At 35.8% G+C, this 22,887-nt stretch overlaps 1 protein-coding gene across 1 annotated transcript in view; it reads right to left on the bottom strand.

Moving 5' to 3' along the window:
- Window positions 1-22,887, bottom strand: part of HSDL2 (hydroxysteroid dehydrogenase like 2) — a 65,889-nt gene that overhangs the window by 26,882 nt on the left and 16,120 nt on the right. Inside the window, exons 4-6 of the mRNA XM_037798240.1 lie at window positions 22,190-22,304; window positions 17,568-17,671; window positions 16,531-16,629 (exon numbers count right to left, since the gene is read on the bottom strand). Coding sequence (XP_037654168.1) covers window positions 16,531-16,629; window positions 17,568-17,671; window positions 22,190-22,304 — 318 coding nt within the window. The remainder of the gene's footprint in view (window positions 1-16,530; window positions 16,630-17,567; window positions 17,672-22,189; window positions 22,305-22,887) is intronic.

The following is a 22,887-nucleotide window of genomic DNA, read 5'->3' as shown; positions in this document are numbered from 1 at the left end:
ATACTAAAGATTAGAGCAGAGATAAATGACATAGAAAATAAAGAAACAAAAAAAATATAATCAGCAAAGCCAAAAGTTAGTTATTTGAAATGATCAATAAAATTGACAAACCTTTAGCTATACTGACAAAGAAAAAAAGAGAAAAGATACAAATAAAAATCAGAAATGCAAAGAACGACATTACTACCAACACTGCTGAAATAAAAAGAGATAAGAATGGAAAAATATGAGCAGATCTCAGGGAATTGAATAATAACATGAAGCACATGAATACATATGTCAAGGTTGTCCCAGAAGGAGAAGAGAAGGGAAAGGGGGCAGAAAGAATAACTGAGGAAAAAAACACTGAAAATTTCCCAATTCTTATGAAAGACATAAAATGATAGATCCAAGAAGCGCAGCATACCCCAAACAGAACAGATCCGAATAGGCCTATTCCAAGACACCAACCAGATTGCCAAATGTCAAAGAAAAGGAAAGAATTCTGAAAGCAGCAAGAGAAAAGCAATCCATCACATACAAGGCAAAGCTTGGTAAGACTGTGTGGATTTCTCAGCAGAAACCATGGAGGACAGAAAGCAGTGGAATGATAACTGAAAGAGAAAAACCACCAACCAAGAATTCTATATATGGCAAAACTGTCCTTCAAAAATGAGGGAGAGTTTAAAATATTTTCAGACACACAGACACTAAGAGAGTTTGTGAGCAGGAGGCCTGCTCTACAAAAAATACTAAGTGAAGCACTACCGGCAGATAAGAAAAGACAGGAGAGAGAAGTTAGGAGAAGAGTGTAGAAATGAAGACTATCAGTAAGGGAAGAGAAGGGGGGGGAGGAGACAGAAAATAAGAAATGACATATAAAATCCAAAAGACAAAATGGTAGACAGTAGCACAATATTGTAAGTACACCGAACAAAGCTGAGTGTAAGTATGGTTGAAAGAAAGAGGAAAGCCAGGGGCCTGCATAACACCAGAAAGAAAGATAGACAATAAGGACTGGGACTGTATAACATAGCAAAACCTACAGTGGCAATGATGGTGATTAAATGTACAAATTTAAGAATGTTTTTACATGAAGGAGAACAAATGAATGTCAACATTGCACGGTGTTGAAAAATGGGATGGTACATGGAAAAATATAATCAATGCAACTTAAGAGTCTATAATTAACAGAAACATTGTAATATACATCCATGAATTGTAACAAAGGCAATATACAAAAGCTAAATGTCAATAAGACAGTGAAATAGGGGAGGGGTATGGGATTTTTGGTGTTACTGTTGTTTCTTTTTATTTAATTTTTAATTATTAAATTTTTTACTCTTCATTTCTCCCCTCTTTTTTCTTTGCAGAAGATATGGAAATGTCCTCATACAGATTGTGGTGGTGAATGCATAACTATGTGATTATACCAGGAAGCACTGATTCTTTACTTAGGATGGATTGTATGGTGTGTGAATAAAACCATTTAAAAAACAGACAGATACAAATGCTGGAGAAAATGTGGACAAGAGGGATGTACCTATTCACTGTTCATGGGGAAGCAGAATGGTGCAGGCCCTCTGGAAGGCAGAGTGTTGGTTCCACAGGAGATTAAATATAGGACTGCCTTATGATCCTGCAATCCTGTTTTTAGGTATATACTTGGAAGAACTGAAAGCAGACACATGAAAGAGCATTTGCACACTGGCACACTGGTGTTTATGGCAGCCGTATTCACAATTTGCAATGCATGGAGGTGTCCTAAGGATACAATGACTGATGAACAGAAGGGCGAACTGTGGTGTATACATAAAATGGAATACTGAGCAGCTGTAAACAGGAATAAAGTTTGAAGGCATGCATCTAGATGAATGAAACTTGAGGACAGTATGCTGAGTTAAATAAGGCAAAAATGAAAAGACAAATATTACAACATTTCAAATATGGACTAACCATAATTTGCAAACTCTGAGAATTGAATTCAAGAGCATAGGTTATTAGGGGGATGCTTATTTTAAAGGTTCCTAGACTGTAAGCTCTTAACAGCAGTCACATCTATTCCTGAGTTGTTACAGTTATTTCTAAATACTGAGATGCTGAGCTTTTTGTGTATAACCTGGTTGTCTTCTGAAACTTCGGGTATCCGTGTGACACCTGAGACTCAGAGCTAGAATTCTGCAGCTATGAAAGTCAGAATTACCCCATACAGCAACTATTAAAAAAAACTGAAAAAGAGATCAGACTTTAATTAGAGATATGAATGCCACTGATCTGATTAGGACTAAGGCAAATCAGTCTAACGGGTAAGGATGATATTGACTGTGTTTTCAAACTTCAACTTCTGTGTGAGACCAAAGGAAGAGATATTTATTTGGTGCAAAATTTATATTTTCTGTAGCACACAATCTAGGTCAGTTTATTCAAACACCATAACTACATGGAACCTTGAATAGGGAGTGACATCTTGTTGGTTTGTACAGGTTAGTGTGATGCCCTGATATATCCCAGAGTAATTTGGGCAGAGAATAAAAATGTATTTGCAAAGCCCCCTTGAGGGCCTGGGGGAAAATGTGGAAACATTAAACTTCCCCACCTGGGGAATTCTTCATAGTCTTGCAAGCATTGTGGACTACTATTTAGTTGGCTGAGCCCTCAATCTTGGGGCTTGCCCTTATGAAACTTACTCCTGCAAAAGAGAAGCTATGCCTACTTCCAGTTATGCCTAAGAATCACCCCCAGAGTACTCTTTGTTGCTCAGACGTGGCCTCTCTCTCTCTCAGCCCACACAGCAGGTAAACTCACTGCCCTCCCCTGCTATGTGGGACTCAACTCCCAGAGATTAAATCTGCCAGGCAGCATGGGACATGGCTCCTGGGGATGAGCCTGGCCCTAGCATCACAGGATTGAGAAAGCCTTTTTGGACCAAAAGGAGGAAGAGAAATGAAACAAAATAAAAATTCAGTGGCTGCAAAATTGCAAATAGAGTTGAGAGGTCATTCTGGAGGTTATTCTTATGCATTATGTAGATATCCCATTTCAGTTTTTAGTGTATTAGAATAGCTGGAAAGAAATACCTGGAACAGATGAACTGTAATCAATAGTCCTGATTCTTAAAGATTACTGTATAACTCTATAGCTTTTATGGTGCAACCGTGTAACTGTGAAAACCTTGCGACTGACACTCCCTTTATCCAGTGTATGGGCAGATAAGTAAGAAAGACAATAAATACATAAACAAATAATGGGGGGGAGGGTATGGAATGTTTTGGGTGCTCTCTTTTATTTTTATTTATTCATTTATTTATTTGAGTAATGAAAATGTTCAAAAAATTGATCATGATGATGAATGCACAACTATATGATGATACCGTGAACCACTGATTGTGTATTTTGGATGATTATCTGGTAAGTGAATATAGTGCAATAATTGCATTTTTTAAAAAAGTGCAAAGCTCTGCTCACATGGGCTAAACTCATATTACCTGAGTGATACACTGAAAACAAAAAACAAATTTAGAAACCCTCCACAATGAAAAAAAAAAAAAAACCAGACCTCTATCTCACAGCATATACAAAAATCAACTGAAAGTAGATCAAAACCTAAATATAACAGCTAGAACAAACTCCTATAAGAAAACATAGGGAAACTTCTTTAGGACCTTGTGTTAGGTAATGGTTTCTTAGACTCTACCACCACAACACAAGCAACAAAAGAAAAAACAGATAAATAGGACCTCAGAAAATTAAAAACTTTTGTGCTCAAAGGACTTCATCATGAAAGTAAAATGACAACCTACACAATGGGAAAAAAATATTTGGACACCACATATCCAATAAAGTGTATGTGTAATACTCTGATATTCTTTTATTCTATTCCATTAGAAACAAATCAAAACAAAACAAAAACAAAAACTCTGACTGCTTCCTGCTAAATCAATTTCAAAATCCACTAAATTGATTTCATGCCTCACTAAACTGATTTCATGACTCACCAATGAGTCTTGACATATGGTTTGAAAAATAATATAAGAAGCACCTCTTTTACTCTCATTTTTCCCCCACTGTAAAGAAAATCACTCCTCAGAAAATCTCAGAAGAATCGTGTCTGCTACAGAAAGATGTGATAAAACATGGTCCTAGTTCTACAATGGGCCAGAGAAGCAAAGTCTTGGTCAAACTACCAAAGAAAGGAATTTAAGAAAATTGAATCCCAGAGCCCTTAGAACAAAAGAAAGATGGTAACTGGAGAGCTGACTAAAACCACCAAGCTTTCTTAAGAGTTACTACAGGGTCCTTAGAGGATAAAGAAATTAAATGACATCACTCAGAATCAAGTGATGTGAGGAATTCTATGCGATAAATGATGTGATTTTTCAAGAAATAAGTGGCAAGGGAAAGAATCAAGGGTGAAACTAAACAGGTTAAAAACACGTAAGAGACATAACAAACAAATGCAATGTGTACAACTTACTTAGATCCTGATTTGAATAAACCAACTGTAAAAGAAATACTTATTTGAACACTGGATACTCGAAGTTAACAATGTCTTAGTGTTAATGTTTTTTAGCTATAATAATAATTTTATGATTTTTTTAAAGAGTCCTTAGCTTTTAAAGATACATACAGAAGTATAAACAGATGAAATATTATAACTTGGATTTGCCTTAAAATAATCCAGTGAGGTGGAGCTGGCGATGAGGCATGGGAGGTACAGGAGCTGGTGAAACAAGACTGGTCACATGTAGAAAGCTGCTGAAGCTGAACAGCACATGGTATAGTATTCTCTAGATTTCTGTACATGTTTATATAGTTTTGTAATTTTTCATAATTCAAAGTTTGAAAGATATGTAATAAAGGTTCTTAGAAATCATTTACTATAATTTTTAATTTTATAAGGTGAAATCAGGCAGAGAGAGCTATGTCAGCTCACACAACAAATAATAATATTGGCAATCAAGAAACTAGATAATGTCAAACACTAAAATGTTTGGATGTTTAAAAATCAGTTCTAGCAGTTCCTTAACTAGATTGTATGGTTACCTGAGAATCTGAATGACAGACTGTGTTAATAAATGAATGAAAACAAAATATGATTCTGAGTGTGAAAGGCCAAAGTCTGACAAAAGAAAAGTACACCATCATGGAAATCTAAACCTTACAATTAAGAGTTCACACATTTGAAGAGTACCTAGGTAGACTACTGCTCTGATTGAATATGTTTATATGATTTATTCACCCAAAGAAAATTTGTAAACTACTAAGGGCAGAAACAGTTTTCTAGCTCTTCTTTTTAACTCTCCAATAGCTCCAAGTATGAGATATGACTACAAAGTAATGTTTCAACTTTAATAACAGAGCTCACATACACATTTTATGGCAGTTCAATGTGAGTTACCAACTTGTCAAATCCTTTTAATGGATAGAAACATTACACACAAATTTCTAGCTAATCAAGAAAGACCTTTGTGCTTTAACACTCACACCTAATGCAGCATCATGTAGTGGAAAGGATGCAAGAACTAAGTAAAAACAAACAAACAAAAACAGGGAAGTCATGAGGTATGGAGCTGTGAGATGGGCCAATTACTGGCTTTACTCAACTCCAAAGCAGCCAGCAAGTGCTGAGGTCAAACACGCCACCATAAAGGGGATTCGGTGTTAAGGTGATCAAAGGCGAGACCCCTCCAGCAGAAATGCATGCTGGGAGGTATACTTTTCAAATACTATTTTAGCCCAGGGAACCAGGTATTGGGAGTAGACAAAGATGTCACCTCAGAGAAGCAGAGGAGAACAGAAAATTGGCTAGAAACTGGAAATTAGACCAGGCACAGTGCAAACAATTGTCTCTCCAGCTGTAAAGCAGATTCTAACATAAAATGGTGCAGAAGGTGGGACTAAGGGTGTTCTGTTAACCCGCATGGTACAATACAACAGCTACCAGCCAGCCCTACGTGGGTACTAGCTTTGAAATGTGGCTGAGCAAATGTGGAACTAAATACTTAATTTTGTTTAATTTTAACTAATGTTAATTTAAATTTTAAAAACAACCATGTAAAATACTTTTCTATTACACTCAACTTTATTGTTTTGGTAGAGCTACATTTCACATTAAGCAATGCATTGTATAGTGTGCCTATCAAGCACGATGCCACTTTTCTAATATTGCACACAAATACACCAACAAATTAGTTGGGTCAACAGCTGTATTCACCTTGAATGATTTTTTTACGTACCGATGTAACATTTTAATGTATTTATTTGGATAATTTTTATGAACAGCACAAGTTACAATATTATCTATATAAATTACAATTCATAATTAAACTGAAATAGTTATTTTAATTATTACATAACTAAATTTTTCTACTTCAAATAAATAGGTATGAACAAATTTTTTAATGTAAAACACTGGGATACTATGATGTAGAATCCAGTGGAAAGGCAGAAGCACTAAGACTGGAACAATAAAGAAAAAGAGGCTAAACCGACATAAGAATGATTTTACTTAACTTGGACAGAAGTAGTCTTAAAATGTAATATGCTTTTGTTTCAAAGTCACATCAACTCTCCTAAAAAGATTAATCAGTTTTTTCACTGTGGATGTGAATATCAAAAGTAAAAAAATTTTTTGGTACTCAATTGAATATTGGAAAAATGTTCAGGATAATTTGGATATGTGAATATACTTGTTCAACTATAAAGTTAATGAACTCTAAATCCAGATCAAGTATTTCTAATATAAATTCAGTGTTCAAATTCGGATATGCTGTCAGTGGAAAATACACACAGATTTCTAAGACTTGGTATGAAAAGAAGACAGTAAAATATCTCATTAACAATTTTTATATTGATTTCATGTTGAAATGAAAACATTTTTCATGTTGAGTAAAATAATCAGTATTATTAATATTTTTTTAAAAAACAAGGAAGAAATAGCATATATTCAAAGATGAAACAAAAGCATACCCATTATTGGCAACAGCCTAACAAAGATGCCTGCTATCACTGCTGCCATTCAACACTGTCTGGGAGTATTAGCTAATTTAATAAGAAGTTAAAAAGGAATTTAACATATACCAAAGGGGCACAGGCACAATTAACATTTTTTGTGACTTTACTTGCAACCTGAAAATTACAAAAGAATCTACTAAAAACTTTTTAATACTAATAATAGAGTTCAGTTTGTTGGTATATTTCCAAAATATAGTAATATGTAATTTTCTACACACTATGATAACAAATTAGAAAATACAATGAAAAATGTTGAAAATAAAAATTAAAAATATAAAATACTTAGTAATATATTTAATTTAAAAGATAAGACTTTATTTTTCTGCTTCAAAAATGATGAATTAGATATTCTAAAGGGCTGTGTTATTAAAACTATAAATAAACAAATATTTTTTTGAAGCATTGCTGGGCTCTCAAAAAATCAACAGAAATCTACTGTTGGGGGCTAGGAAGGAGAATGAAAGATGAGAGGGAGAGGGGGAGTGCAGTTAAACAACATAAAAAGAAACCAAGGGTGTAAGAAATGGAAGAAATAAATGTCATTTTTTTTGTAGATTATATGATCTACACAGAAAATCCTAAAACATCTACCGATAAATTATTAGAATCAATAAAAAATTTTAGAAAAGTAGCTGTCTACAATTTTAATATCCAAAAGCTTCTATGCCTCAGCACCAAACAGAAATTTAATTTTAAAATGCTGTTAGACACTATAATTACAAGGAACTTTGAATAGAAAGTGAGCTATGGTAGGTCTGTATAGATCAGAATGAAATAGCAACACATCCTAAAGTAATGTGGGTGGAGAATAAAAATACATATTCGGGGCCCCCCTGAAGAGCTGGAAGAGAATGCAGAGGTGTTGGACTTTCTCACCTGGCTTGTTGCTGATGTTCTCACAAACATTGGGGACTGACAGCTTGATATGCTGAGCCCTCTGTCTTGGGGCTGGCCCCTATGAAGCTTGTTGCTGCAAGGAGAGGCTAACCCTGCTTATAATTGTGCCTAAGAGCCTCCTCCTGAGTGGCTCTTTGTTGCTCAGATGTGGCCCTCTGTCTCTAACTAAGCCACCTTGGCAGGTGATCTTGCTGCCCTCCTCCCTATGTGGGACCTGGCTCCCAGGGGTGTAAATCTCCCTGGCAATGCAGAATATGACTCCCAGGGATGAATCTGGACCCGGCATCATGGGATTGAGAACATCTTCTTGACCAAAAGGGGAATGGGAAATGAAATGAAATAAAGCTTCAGTGGCTGAGAGATTTCAAATGGAGACGAGAGGTCACTCTGGTGGACATTCTTATGCACTATACAGATAACACTTTTTAGATTTTAATATATTGGAATAGCTAGAAGTAAATACCTGAAACTACCAAACTCCAACCCAGTAGCCTTGATTCTTGAAGACGATTGTATAACCATGTAGCTTACAAGGGGTGACAGAGTGATGGTGAAAACCCTGTGGATCGCACTCCCTTTATCCAGTGTATGGATAGATGAGTAGAAAAATGGGGACAAAACCTAAATGAAAAATAGGGTGGGATGGTGGGGGGGGGGGGGTTGGGTCTTCTTTTTTATTTTTATTTTTTATTCTTATTCTGATTCTTTCTGGTGTAAGGAAAATGTTCAAAAAAAGACTGGGGTGATGAATGCACAGCTATATGATGGTACTATAAACAGTTGACTGTACACCATGGATGATTGTATGGTATGTGAATGTATCTCAATAAAACTGAATTTTTAAAAAAATGCCATTAGAATCATGGCTGTCTATATCTGAATCTCTCCATATATTCTTCTTAAAAAATAAAAAGTTACCACTTCTGTGTATATATGTTATATTCTACAGTAAAAAATATGATTTAAAAAAATGTAATTTCACAAAAAAAAGACACTTAAAAGGCTCTAAATAGTCCATTGTATACAGTTTTCACCAAGCCCCTTAAGTTCTGGTATGAAGCCTTCTCTTTTTTACAGCGTTAGAAAAAATTTGTAATTCCCCGTTTGATATCTTATTTGATCCAACAGTTATTTAAAAGAGTGTTTCTAAATTTTAAAGCAGTTAAAATTTTTATACTTTGTATGGTCATGTTATTCTCTTTTCCCTTGTTTAATTTGGCAGTTTGACATACTTTTCCATCCAACCAGCGATTACTATCATTTTTCTGATCTTTATACTCAAACCGTATTTCTCTATTATTGAATGAAAACAAGATGCCTACTATTTTTTCCCAAGGGGCACAGTTCCTTCATTGCTTGCCCCACAATAAAACTGTTAAGAATGTCTCTCCTTCCCCAATCCTCTCATTTTCATAAAGACCTTTAGAATTCTTTTACTTCCAAATCTCCTTCCCTAACTTCTAGATTTTGAAAAGAGTTTTGTAGTTTGGTTAAAGACTAATATTAAAGTTTGCTCTTATAGTATCTCTCCTGTATCAAGAGTTCCTATTTGTTACCTATATTGCATATTCTCAGTCATTCTATCATCCATTTACATTTAACCACATATATTGCAGGATTATATGCTTGCCATTATTTCCTCTCTGCTCCATTTCCCCTTATCTTGAAAAGTCTCTGTTTTGATCGATTTGCTGTTTGACTGAGTCCTTTCTAGATGATTTTTCTCAGATGTAGTATCTTTTGCATGTCCATTTGTCTTTCTTTCATTTTGTCAATGTTATCTTGTCTGGGTCTTTTCCTACCAGTCATCTACAGATGTTATTCCACTGCCTTCTAGTTTCTGGTGTTGAAGAGAAAGAGTCTGCAATCTGGTTCTTTCTTTTCTTTTTTTTTTTTTTTTTTATTTTAAGTAACATATATTTTACCTGAAAGCTTGAAAAGCTTTTTTATCCTTGAAATTCTGAGATTCTCCCACATGTCTTTTTCACACTTGATTCAGCCTTAAACCTTTTGACCTACACACTCAAGACTTTCTTCAGCTCAGGGGAATTGCTTTCTATTAATAGTTTGATTATTGTTTCTCTTCTATTAGTTCTTTTTCTTTCTTCTGGAAGTCCTGATAGTTGCAAGTGAAGTCCCCTAAATGTGTCTTCAAAGACTTTCCTTTTCCTTCACAGTGTTACTCTGTTGCTCTGTGTTTTGAGATATTTCTTGCACTTGAACTTCTAAGCTCCTTACTCAGGTGTTAATGGTGACCATCCAATCCTTCAAAACAACTATTATATATTTTTAAAATTCAAAACATAATATATTTGCAGTATCAGAAAGTATTTTTCAGGTGATAACTCAATCTCTTAAGTAGTAGTGTTTTTTTTTAATCAAATTATTTCATTTTCTACCACAGTTTTCTTTCACTGAAAGCTGCTATTATGTGTGTTTAATTTCTCTGTGTCTGGTTATTGGGTCCCCTTGGCTGTACTGTAATTTTTTTTTGTATTCTTATGGCTTTGTTCACTCTTAGGTACTTTAAAAGACGGCAACCTTGCCAGCAGTAGGAAGGGCAGCAGTCTCTGCCCCATGGGAAAATGTACCAATCATCAAATCCATATTGGAGACTACACATATGTCCAAACCTCAAAAGCAGGAAATACTCATCTCACCTGTTGAGCCACCCTGCTGAGGTACTCAGATTTCCGAGGTCCAAGCTATCACCAGTAAATTCTGAGTTTTTACTCTCTCTCCAGTGCTCTCTACTGGCCCCATCCTGTCCTCTGGCCCAGAGCGGAACAAGGTCCTTCACTGGTTTCTCAGTTTCTTCCCTTATAGAATTAAAGCCTTGGTCATTCCTTCCGAGTCCTACCTGCCTGCCACCCCAACAGCTGCTTCACTCAGGAAAATTTCCTGGCAGTTAAAAAGGGAGGGCAACAAGGATAAGAGTTCAGACAGTCATCCTCCCAGAAACCCCCTCTGCCCTCAAATTTTTTTGTATGTTAATAAATAAAGTTGTATTGGCTTGCAGCCACACCCATTCTTTTACATACCATCTATGGCTACTCTGCGTTACAATGGCAGAGTTCAGTAGTTACTACAGAGACTGTATGGTCCGCAAAGCTAAAAATATTTACGTGTTTACTATCAGGTGCTTCACAAAAAATGTTTGCCAACATACAGTACTATTGAGAATCTCCTTTCTTACCCACTGTCTTTTTCTTTTTTTCCCTTAAACTTTTTATTTTGAAATAATTTCAAACTTAAAGGACAGTTGCAAAAATAATACAAACCCCATAAAGAAAACTCCAACATATTCCCCTGTTTTGGTTTGCTAATGCTGCTGAAATGCAATATACCAGAAATATACCAGGGGATTTATTAGATTACAAATTTATAGTTCTAAGGCCATAAAAGTTGTCCAAACCAAGGCATCAACAAGAAGATACCTTCAGTGATGAAAGGCCAGTGGTGTCCTGAACACCTCAGTCAGCTGGGAAGGCACGTGGCTGGCATCTGCTGGTTCTTTGCTTCCGGGTTGCACTGCTTTCAGCTTCTGATTCCAGTGGCTTTCTCTTTAAGCATCTGTGGGTTCCCACTTAGCTACTCTAGAACAAACTCTGGGCTTTATTTCTTAGTTTAGCATCTCCAAACGTCTTTCTGTCTGCATCTCCAAGTGTTTGAGTCTGTGTCAGCTCTGAGTTCTCTCTCCTTGAGCTCTCTTAAGGACTCTAGTAAACTAATTAAGACCCACCTTGAATGGGCAGGTTCACATCTCCATGGAAACAATCCAGTCAAAAGGTCCCAACCATACTAGGTCTGCCCCCACAAGAGTGGATTAAAAGAACATAGTCTTTTATGGGGTACATAACAGATCCAAACCAGCACACAACACCCCCCCACACCAGATATCCAGATCTATCAATTTGAACATTTTGCCACATTTACTATATCTTTCTATTCATCCATCCAATTATCCATCCATCCATCCGTCCACCCACCTTTATCTATTTTTTTTCAACATTTGAGAGCAGGTTGTACATATGCTTCTTGAACATGTACATTTCCTAAGAACAAGGATACTCACATACAACTACCTTAAGTGCAGGTAAATTTAACACTGAAATTTAACAAAGAAATTTAACACGGATAAAAAGCTGACAGCTTATTTCCAATTTTTTCATATGTTCCAATGATGTCCTTTTGAACTTTTCTCCTCCATTATAAGATCATGTCTACCCTGGTCATGTACTGCATTTAATTGTCATTTTATTTTTAAGTTGCTTTCTTTTTTTTTTTAATTATAGAAACATCCATACAACATAAACCTTTCCATCTCAACTACCACTGAGTAAGATTAATCACATTCCCAAGTTGTGGTACCCTCACCACTATCCCTTATTAGAACTATCCCTTCCCCAAATGGAAACCCTACACCCATTATGCATTAACTTCTCATTCTCCCTGTCCCCACCCCTGGTAACCTGTACTCTACTTTCTGTCTCTATGATTCTCTGATATTTTCTTTGTGGTTACCATGGGACTTAAATTTACATCCTAAACCTGTAACAATCTCATTTGCTTTGATACCAGCTTAGCTTCAACAGAATATGCAAACTATCTTTCTATAAATCCCCATACCTTCCCTTTTATGTTATTCTTGTTTCAAATTACATGTCTATACATTATGAATGCAAAACCAGTGATTAACCATTACATTTTATGCAATTGCCTTTTAGATACTATAGGAAGCCAAAAGTGGAGTTACAAAACAAAAAACAGTAATACTAGCATTTATATTTACCCACATCATTACTCTCACTGGAGATGTTTATTTCTTCTTATGGTTTGAATCTATTGTCTAGTGTCCTTTCCTTTCAACCTGCAGAACTCTCTTTAGCATCTCTATAGGGCCAGTCTACTGGGGATAACTTCCTTAGCTTTTGTTTATCTGGGAATGTCTTAACATGCCCTCATTAATGAAAGACAATTTTGCTGGATATGGAATTCTGGGTTGGTGATTTTTTGCTTTCAGCACTTCAAATGTCATCCACTGCCTTCTTGCCTCCATGCTTTCCAATGAGAAATCAGAATTTAATCTTAATGAGGTTCCCCTGTGCATGACACACTGCTTCTTTCATGAGCTTTTAACAATTCTCTATCATTGGCATTCAACAGTTTGAGTATAATACATTGTGGTGTAGGTCTAAGGGGGTTTACCATGATTGGAGTTCATTGAGCATTTTGGATGTGTATATTCATGTCTTTCATTAAATTTGGTAAGTTTCCAGCCATTATTTCTCTGAATACTGTCTTTACCCCATCTCTCTTTCTTCTGAGACTCACATAATGTATATATTTGTATGTTTGTGGGTGTCCCACAGTTCCTGAGGCTGTTTACTACTCATTCTTTTTTCTTTCTGATCCTCACACTGAATGATTTCAATTGTCTTATCTTCCAGTTCACTGATTCTTCCTGCTCAAATCTGCTTTTGAACCTCTCTAGGGAATTTTTAATTTCTGTTATTGTGGTCTTTGGTTCTGTTTGGTTCATTTTCATAATTTCCATCTTTTTCTTGATATCCCTTTGTATTCATCTATTGTTTTCCTTATATCCTTTAATTTTTTGTCCATGTTTTCCTTTAGCACTCTGAGCATATTTAGGACAGTTTTAAAAGTCTTTGTTTGGTATGTCCCAGGTCTGGTTCTCCTTTTTTGATGGCTTCTAATATTTTAAGCTAGTCTTTTTGCATGGCCATCACTTCCTGTTTCTTTGTATCATTTTTAATCTTTTATTGAAACCTGGACATTTTGATATTTTATTGTGTTACTGCTGGAATTTAGACTCTGAGGTATCTGTTCCCTAAGCTGGTATCCAGCTAGTGCTATGACAGAGATTCCCTAAATGTCAGAAGCTAACCAAAAGAAAATACCTTTCCCAGTCTTTGTATATTGACCCATGAGAGTGCTCTACTTCAGAATTTATCGATACAGTGGATTTTATATAACAGCTCGAAGACAAAGAGAAGGGGCTTCCCTGGCCCTTTCTGAGCATGTGCCTTGTCCTGAGCATGTGTCTAGTCCAGGGTCCATGCTCTTAGACCTAGGAATTCTCCTGTTTACACAGATACAAATGTTCTCTCTACCCTAGGACAATTTTTTTTAGTCCTAGGCACTGCACTGTATGGTCCTTCAGTCAACAATCACTTTTCCCAAGCAGGCACAATTTGACTACTCCACAATTTGACTACTCTTCCACAGCATTCTGTAGGAGAGCTCTGTGAATCGCCTTCTACATGCAGGGTGATTTCTAGGACAGTTAGTCACCCAGGCCACCACCAGAGAAACTGGGCCCAATACGTGCATTATGGTTACACTGGTCCCTCAGGAACCCAGACCAGGGACCCACACTAGGAGTGCAGGCTGACTCTGAGCCAAGCATATCAGGGTATGGGGGAGGGCTGAACCAGTGCACCTTGAGATCCTACCTCTTTTATAAGGCCTTTTCCTTGATTCGGTGCTCACCCTGTTACTGCAATCCTTTAACTGTTTTCTGGAGCTTTAAAAAAGATGTTTCTGCCAGTTCTTGCTGGTTATTTAAAGCTTCTGTGGGGGAGAGACTCCTGCAGTGCCTCATTCTACCACCTTGTTGGACCAGTGTCCTGCCCTCAAATTTTAAGTGAAAAATATTCCAATTTCGTATCACTACAAATGTGTTTTGAGGAATGTAATGAAGACTATGAAGACTATGAAGATACTTTCAAGAGGAATCCAAAAATATCATCCATTCAACAAATATCTGAGTGCCCATTCTGTGCAGGGCACTGTCCCAAGAGCAGGAAGAACAGTATTGATTCCTAAGGTGATTCCCTAAAAAGGAGCCCTCTTGATTTGCAGGTTTAAGTTTGGATGCTAGTGTAATAAAGGGGTCATTAAATTTTTAAAGACTGAAATGCACAAGTAGTTCCAACCATGTATTCTCTTTATTATTAACATACTTTTCTAGGATGGGATTGCCATTTAAGTTTAAGATGAAAGAAGTTATATTTCCATTGGCATTATCTACTAAACATATGGAAAATGAATAAAAAAGTTATCTTTATTTTTTTCTTAAGCTGTTGTTATACATAAGTGGAGAGTAAGAACTGACAAAAAAAGCATTCCCTCACTTTCATTTTTGCTGGGTCTCCCTCATTTTTACACATCTTGTTCTCTAGCCTACAGGCCATCAGCTTAAGTCACACCATAATCTAAATTTGCATACAAAGCACAGCCATTTGTAGGTTCTTCTATCACCTAAAGGGGCTCTAGGCACTATGTAAATTCAGAAGAGTACATCTGAAAGTACAGATAATCTAGCTTTTTTTATTATAGTAAAAATAAAGGAAGTATTATGGATTGAATCATGTCCCTCACAAAAAGAATTTTTCAAAAAGAATTTTCAAGTCCTAACCCCAGGCCATATGGATGTGAACCCAATTATAAATGGGATCTCTGAAGATGTTATTAAACAAAGGCGAAACTAAATCAGCGTGGGCAGTAATACAATATGACTGGAGTCTTTATAAGCTGAGTAAATTTGGACACAGGAGAAGACAGACAGGGAGAGAGACGGATAGTGACAAAGGCAGAGACTGACTGCCGACAAGCTACCACCAGAAAGCAACAGACTTCAGAGAAAGCATGGCCTGCCCACACCTTGATTTTGGAATTCTATCTTCCAAAACTGTGAGACAATAAATTCCTGTTGTTTAAGCCAACTAGTCTGTGGTACTTTGCTATAGCAGTTCTGGCAAACCAAGACAGGAAGCAACAAAACAAGAAAGTAAAGAAGCATTTGTTGGGAGGTGTGTAGGGAAAACAAAATTATAATAATCTGCAAAATTTTATAAGGTACCAAAGATGAAGATGGAGAAAAGGATGGGGAAGCATGACTACCTGTTGGCCTCAATGAGACTCCATGGCTCGATATTCCTAGTACAGCGATTAGCTGAAGAGTCAGTCTGTCATGTAATTCAAGTCAGAGCTAGATGATTCAAAAGGGTCTGCTGCTGTTACGTATTAGTTTCCTAGCTGCTAAAACAAATACCATACAATGGGTTGGTTAAACAATGCAAATTTATTGCCTCATGGTTTCAGAGACTAGGAGGCTCACTTCCTCCCAGTGTTCTTATTTTCTGGCTGGCCAGCAATCTTTGGGGTTCCTTGGCTTTCCCGTCACACGGCAATGCACATTGCAGTGTCTTCTCTTTTCTCTCCTGGGTTCCTTTGACTTCCAGCTTCTAGCTGCCCCCCATCCCCACCCACCACCTCCACCACCCCCATGGCTTTCTCTCTCCTTTGCTTATAAGGACTTCAGCCACATTGGATTAAGGCCCACCCCCTTTAACTAACAACATCTTCACAGGTCCTATTTACCAATGGGTTCACACTGACAGGAGCAGGGGTTGGGACCTGAACAGGCCTTTTGTGGGGGACGTGATTCTATCCCCAACACTGTACAGGAAAAAATTTAACTTGTTTCCCAACAGACAGATTTAGGTTACTGTTAACAGGCTACTTACCCCCACCCAACACCACCCAAGATGCAGCTCAAGACTGTCAAGGACAATAAACAAGAATCCAATAAATGAACTGTTTTAAAGTACATACCTGTTTTAGGCCATAAGGCATTGACTGCAATTTCACCTTTAAATTCTTCTGCCATTCCAAGCACACACATAGACATACCATACTTAGCAATGGTATAAGCTGAAAGAAACCACAAAGAATAATACTCATTAAAAAATTAATTTTTGATTATAAACAATCAATTTCTATCAATATTTCCTTCCTGGTATATTTTATCACAATTCTCTTCAATTATATAAAATATACAACATGTAATTAAAAATATGTACTGTTTCTAAAGGAATATCTTTATGAAAGTAGCTGAGCAGAAATGAACTATTTTTATATATTTTCATCCTAATATTTGATTGAATAAAAAAGTAATAAAATTTCATTTTTCTTAATATTATGAGGGTAAGTTACATAGATTCTTAAACTATTTTTTCTTTTTAAACAGTAAAAGTGATCATTTAAAGGTAAACTATGGCTAGCAAACAATAACAAAAAAAAAGTTGCAGTTTTGTTTAAACTAGTCAATTACAACAGAGTTCTACTCTGTGGGTTCCTATTCCAAGTGCCTTTCAAAATCTTAGTGAACTATGTTGAAATAAGAAGGCACCTATAAATGAATCTTTTTACTTAGCACACTAACTTTAAATTATTAAATTGCTGTGAAAGGCCAAGTATTTCATAGATAGTTCTTGAGCAAATTTATTGATGAATTTACATAAAATAAATTACATACAATAAAAGACAACAATTTTATTGACTAGAAAGGGACATGAGGGAACTTTCTGGGGCAATGGAAATCCATATCTTGATGTCAGGTTTGGTTATGCAAGTGTACACATTTGTCAAAACACATCAAAGTGACCCAAAAGATCTGTGTATTTTATTGAATATAAATCATACTTCAATTTTTAGAATTACCAATGAAAGATTAAGAATTTATTTTCCAATATTCTGCATAGAAAATTCAATGTTGAATGCTATGCAATGATTGTGATTACATCATAGATAGACTGATTTAATTCAGAACAAATTAACCAAACAAACCATCCCCTCACCCTACCACCTACCACAGTGTTGTTTGAACCACAATGGATTCAGGTTCAGAGGTGGGCTAAGATTGAGGATATGAGCAATTTTACTCTTTTTCAAGTAAGGGATACATGCTTTAGATCTAAAAGAAAAGAAAACACAAGTCAAGTTGATACATCCTCAACCACAACCTTCCCAAACCCCACCCCACCCCAACACACATACAATTTTCAGTAACAGTGTACTTGTCAGTCAACAGGCAACCTAGAACACAGGTATCAGACAGAACTGGGTTCAAATCCTGCTTCTGCCCTCTTTAACTGTGTGGCCTGGGCAGATAATACAGTATTTGAATTATCAGTTTCTCACCTATAAATGTTGGCAATACTTCCTATCATCTAGCAATGTTCAGAGAATTGAAATGAGATGACACATATGATGTACTTATGACAGTGCATATAGTAAACATGAAATAAACAACTGCTTTTATTAATATTACATGTGCTGATTTCTTTCATCTTAGTAGGAGCTGTAATTTAATAATCTAACTCCCAAGACATTCCCAAATTTAATTGCCACCCAGAGGTAGACAATTTATTTCACAAACCACTGAGGACCAATATTTTTAATGGCTAAGCTATAAAATAACATATTTTATAACACAGCTTTATTTTAGCTTTCATTCACTTTCAATGACTAATAGGACTTTGGACTAGTTCATTCTTCTTTCAATTCAGTTTTATTATTACCAAATGTACACCATTCTTGTTACCACCTGAAACTTCTTTTCAAGCTTACAGACCAAAAAACAGTATCAGTAAAAGGGTTTTTGTATACATTATTTTTCATTTCCAAAGATGCTTCACTTATATTGGGATGAGGTAAGGGGGGGGGGGGAACAATATAATAATTGATCTTCATTAAATCAGTGAAACCACACCTCAGAACATCAACAGGGAAAAAAAAGAACAATCTATTCCAAGCAATAAGACCATTATTTCACACTGAAATGAGACAGCTCATTTAATTCACATCATAAACATGATCTATCAGACACAACCTTTCCACCTGCATTTTGCCCACCTGGTCCTCAGCATTACAAATCCTAAGCCAGGTGCACTTTTCACAGCAACATGCCCTATATTAGATATGCTATTGAAAACACTCAGATACTAATACTTTCAACTAAAAAAAAATAGTGACGTTTATTGAACATTTACTATGTGCCAGGCATTGCACTTAGTACTTTTACATGAATTATCTGACTTTATCAGGGGTTGCAAACTCAAAGGCCTATAGGGTATTTGGGTAAATGAATAAAATGAGTTGAGTAGAAGAAAAATCAACTGTTCAGAAATATAATCAAACTTTATTATTGAACTCATAACTGTTTAACATGATACAAATACACATAATACTGAAGATTACATATTTAATTAAAAATTGAAAAGTACAAACTAAATATTTCATTATACATGTTTCTTTCTACTTTTCATAGCGGGCCAAAAACCTGATACCTTTTCTCTGGCACAAAAGGTCAGTCAGATCTTTCATTTGACACTGCAATTTGCCTTTATCTGGAAACATTATTTAGTGTTTTATATATATATATATATATATAAAAAACACTAAATATATATATATATATATATATATACACACACACATAAAATAGCTATGTCTAAATGAAGGAGCTTTCCAAAATGAAGAGCATCTTTGCACAAGGGTTTATTGGGGTATCAATTCCTGGGATATCTGTATATCTGTTATTCCAGTGTCCTCATATTTAATGCTTGGTACTTCAGTGCCCTACAATTTATAATTTTTGTTTACAGCTCTTCAACCACACTAATAGGACTCATTGAAATACTATTGAAAAGTAATTGAACAAGATTAATTCATTTTCCTGTAGTTGAAATCAGGGTTATTTATTTTGTTTTTAATGTTCTGAACCTTCAAATTTATAATTGTAGGAATACGGTTAGGCCATCCCTTTCATTCTGGAAAATGACAACAGTAAAGGAAAGCAAGCCAGAATGTTCTTGCTTTTCCAAAGACACAATTTCACAAGCATTGAGCAAAGGCAATCACACATTTGTGTTATCAACTTACGGTTAAAAAGCCACTTAAACGTTATGTTTACAATGTCAGCTACAAAGGCCAAGTCCTTGACTCAATCTCTGCTTGGAAACTGAGTAAGGAATATTCTCTTGGGTGTCAAAAAGAGTTGATTTCTCTCAAATTTTTTTTTTTAAAATCTATTCATCAACATGCTTTGGCTACTCAACCTTGTCACAGAGCAGATGATTATGTTTGTATCTGATACAAATAAAGCACTGAACTGTCTGTGTACAAGCTAGGGGAATGTTTTCAGTGTTAATAAATTCTAAGACTTAATTCAATATGCCAAGCAATAGTATTCCTGGTTAAGCTTATATTTTTAAACATTTGTTTAAACAGATTCAATTTAAATTCTTTCAATAAACTTGATACCTATAAAAAATTTTAATTTCCAGATAATTTTTTCATGTAACACGTAACTGTATCACACAGCAGCTGTGCTTATTTTATTAGAAAATAAATACGAACCCTTTTGAAATGTGAGTCCTTTATCTGTCTCATTGAGTTGTTCATCACAATCTTTTCTATATGCACTAAACTATGGTTAGATTTGCAATGGCATTTGTAAGCTCTTTGCATTCAATAGAAATATACCTTGCATAATGAATTTGTAGAAATATGCCTTACATCTACAAAGAAGAAAGCTTTCACCCATTTTACCTGAACATATGACCTTCCTGGCATGTTTCATTTTCCTACTTCAATTAGAGACATGGGTATGAAAAAAATTTTACTTGTGTCTTGTTATTAATATAAGGAAAACAATCGTGCAGGCACAATGATAAATGGCAACATTTTAGCCTGAGGACATAGTGGAAGACAGTAGAGCTCATGACCCGTGAAAGGAGGCAGATCTTGGCTATAGCAGCTGACCGTTGTCACGTGGAAATGCTGACTCTATGCAGACAGATTTTCCAATGTTTCAAGAAATGACAGAAGTCTGGATTTTTTAATGAAATTCCCTGATTATAAATATAATATGGGCAACAAATGAAATTTAGAATGTAGGTAACTAATTAAAACAAAATTTTTTAACACAGTCAGGGCCAAGTTCTGCAGACCAAACAAAACACATCTAAGGGCAAAATCCCAGCTTCTAAAACTTAACAAATTCTATATTAACCATCACCAACCTTGTGATATACTGCTTTATTATCCCCACTTTTGAAATGAAGAAACTGAATCTGCAAGAAGTTACATGCCAAGCTAGCAAGTCATAGTGAGTGAGGCTTGACAGAACTCACGGGTAAACAAACAAATAAGTAACTGGAAAAATAAATGAAAAAGTCCACTGTCTGAACAATCCAGAACAGACCAGGACTATATTCTCTTTCATTCCATATTCTAAATTTCCCCTGATATTGTCCAAGATAGCATTAGCCTTTTTGTTAGTTACATTAAAGTTTGATTCAAAATGAGCTACTGTTATTTATATAACTAAAACCTAGGTTGTTTTCAAAGGAAGGAGAGACTATTGCTGGCTCTAGTAATCAGAAGACAATGAAAGACATGGTATGCATGTATGTATTTACTCATGAAAATATTTGTAGGAGATGTGAATAAAATTATTTCCAATTATCTACTGACTTGGAGCATGTTTGGACTTTTATATGGATTTGGTTAGATTTTTTTTCATTTTTTTATTGTGGACTATAACGTATATACATAAAAGTGACAACTTTCAAAATGTGATTTAATGAGGAGCTGTAGAGCAAATTTCAAAGAATGTTATGGGTTACAGCTCCACAATCTCAGTTATTTTGTTATTGTGAAATATAACGTATACAGAAAGGTGATAACTTTCAAAGTACAATTTAACATATACCTATAGAGCAAATTTCAAAAAACGCTATGGGTTACAGTTCCACCATTTCAGTTCTTTCCTTCTAGCTATTCTAATATCCTAGCAACTAAGACAAAAAAAAAAAAAAAATTGTATAACGATTCAGTATTCATAATCCTTTGTTAAATTCTATCTTGTCTGTTGCTACCCCTTCCTCTAGTTTAATCACTTCCCCAATCTTTGGGGATGTCTAGGCAGTGACCACCCTAACTTGCTCATGTTGAAAAGGGGTGTCAACATTATGGGAAAGGGGACACATCACATCCGATTGATGTACTTGAACAGGCTATTGCCTCTGGGTTTTAGGACTTAGCTGGCACAGGAGTTCTCTGAAGAATTTAAGATTCTGAAGAATAAACTTAGTGAGTGAAACTTCTATAGAGTCTCAGATAGGGAACAGTGCATTCTTTAGGGTTTGGGGGACTACTGTTGATTTGGGCTTGTCATACTGTGGCCATTTGGCGTATCTAGCTGAAGTAAGAGTAACCTCCAGGACAGCCTCTCGACTCTATTTGAAATCTCTTAGCCACTGAAACCTTATTTTGTTGCCTTTCTTTTCCCTCTTTTGGTCAAAAAGGCATTCTCATGGATTGATTAGATTTTAAACTGTGTTGCTAATCTGGTCCAAATATGTTTACAATTAAGTTACATCTCTGAGAAAACAATGCAATATTCCCCCCAACAACTACAACTTACGTAAGGTAGGTGCCTCTGGTGTTGACATTCATCATCAAATCCACTCTTTTTGTAGGTGTTTCCAATGTGTTGGTCAAGCTAATAGCACTGGCATTATTCACCAAAATATCAATACCTGTTTTCAAATAAACAGCTTCATTTTAATGTAATTTAGACTTCATCACAAAAAGAAATAAAAACATTTACTATATACAGTTGAACCCTCAGTTTACCTGCTTCAGTTCCACTGATTCACAGGAACTTTTAGATAGTATGACTGACAAATACACCAATGCAAGTGGGGGTGCTTCACATTTTGATGCTCGGGCATCTGTTATCAGGACTATGCTGTCATGTAGTATATAATACATAGCTCTTTCTGGTGAACCAGGTTGAACAACACAGCTAGAATTCATGAAGGAAAATTAAATAGGGGGAGAATTCTAAGCCTGCATAGCATGGCCTTGGAGTACCTTTAACTAGTATCCCGTCTTAACCCATTTCAGTGGTTTCTTGGGTCAGTATCAGACAACAACTGAACTGTTGATATTCCCTGGTGGAATCATAGGGCAAAAATAGACTGAGGAAGGGCTCAGACAAAGGTAGCAGCAGCCCTCTTTGAGATTCTGATGATCTCATTCCCCAAGGAAGATAAACTCACCAGTTGAAAGACACAATGGATCAGCAGAAAGAACTAAAAATAGATGAATACAGGGCAA

Source organism: Choloepus didactylus, chromosome 10, assembly GCF_015220235.1.
Source record: "Choloepus didactylus isolate mChoDid1 chromosome 10, mChoDid1.pri, whole genome shotgun sequence".
NCBI lineage: Eukaryota > Metazoa > Chordata > Mammalia > Pilosa > Megalonychidae > Choloepus > Choloepus didactylus.
Note: the sequence above shows the minus strand (reverse complement) of the source record. Positions and strands in the feature narration are given on the sequence as shown.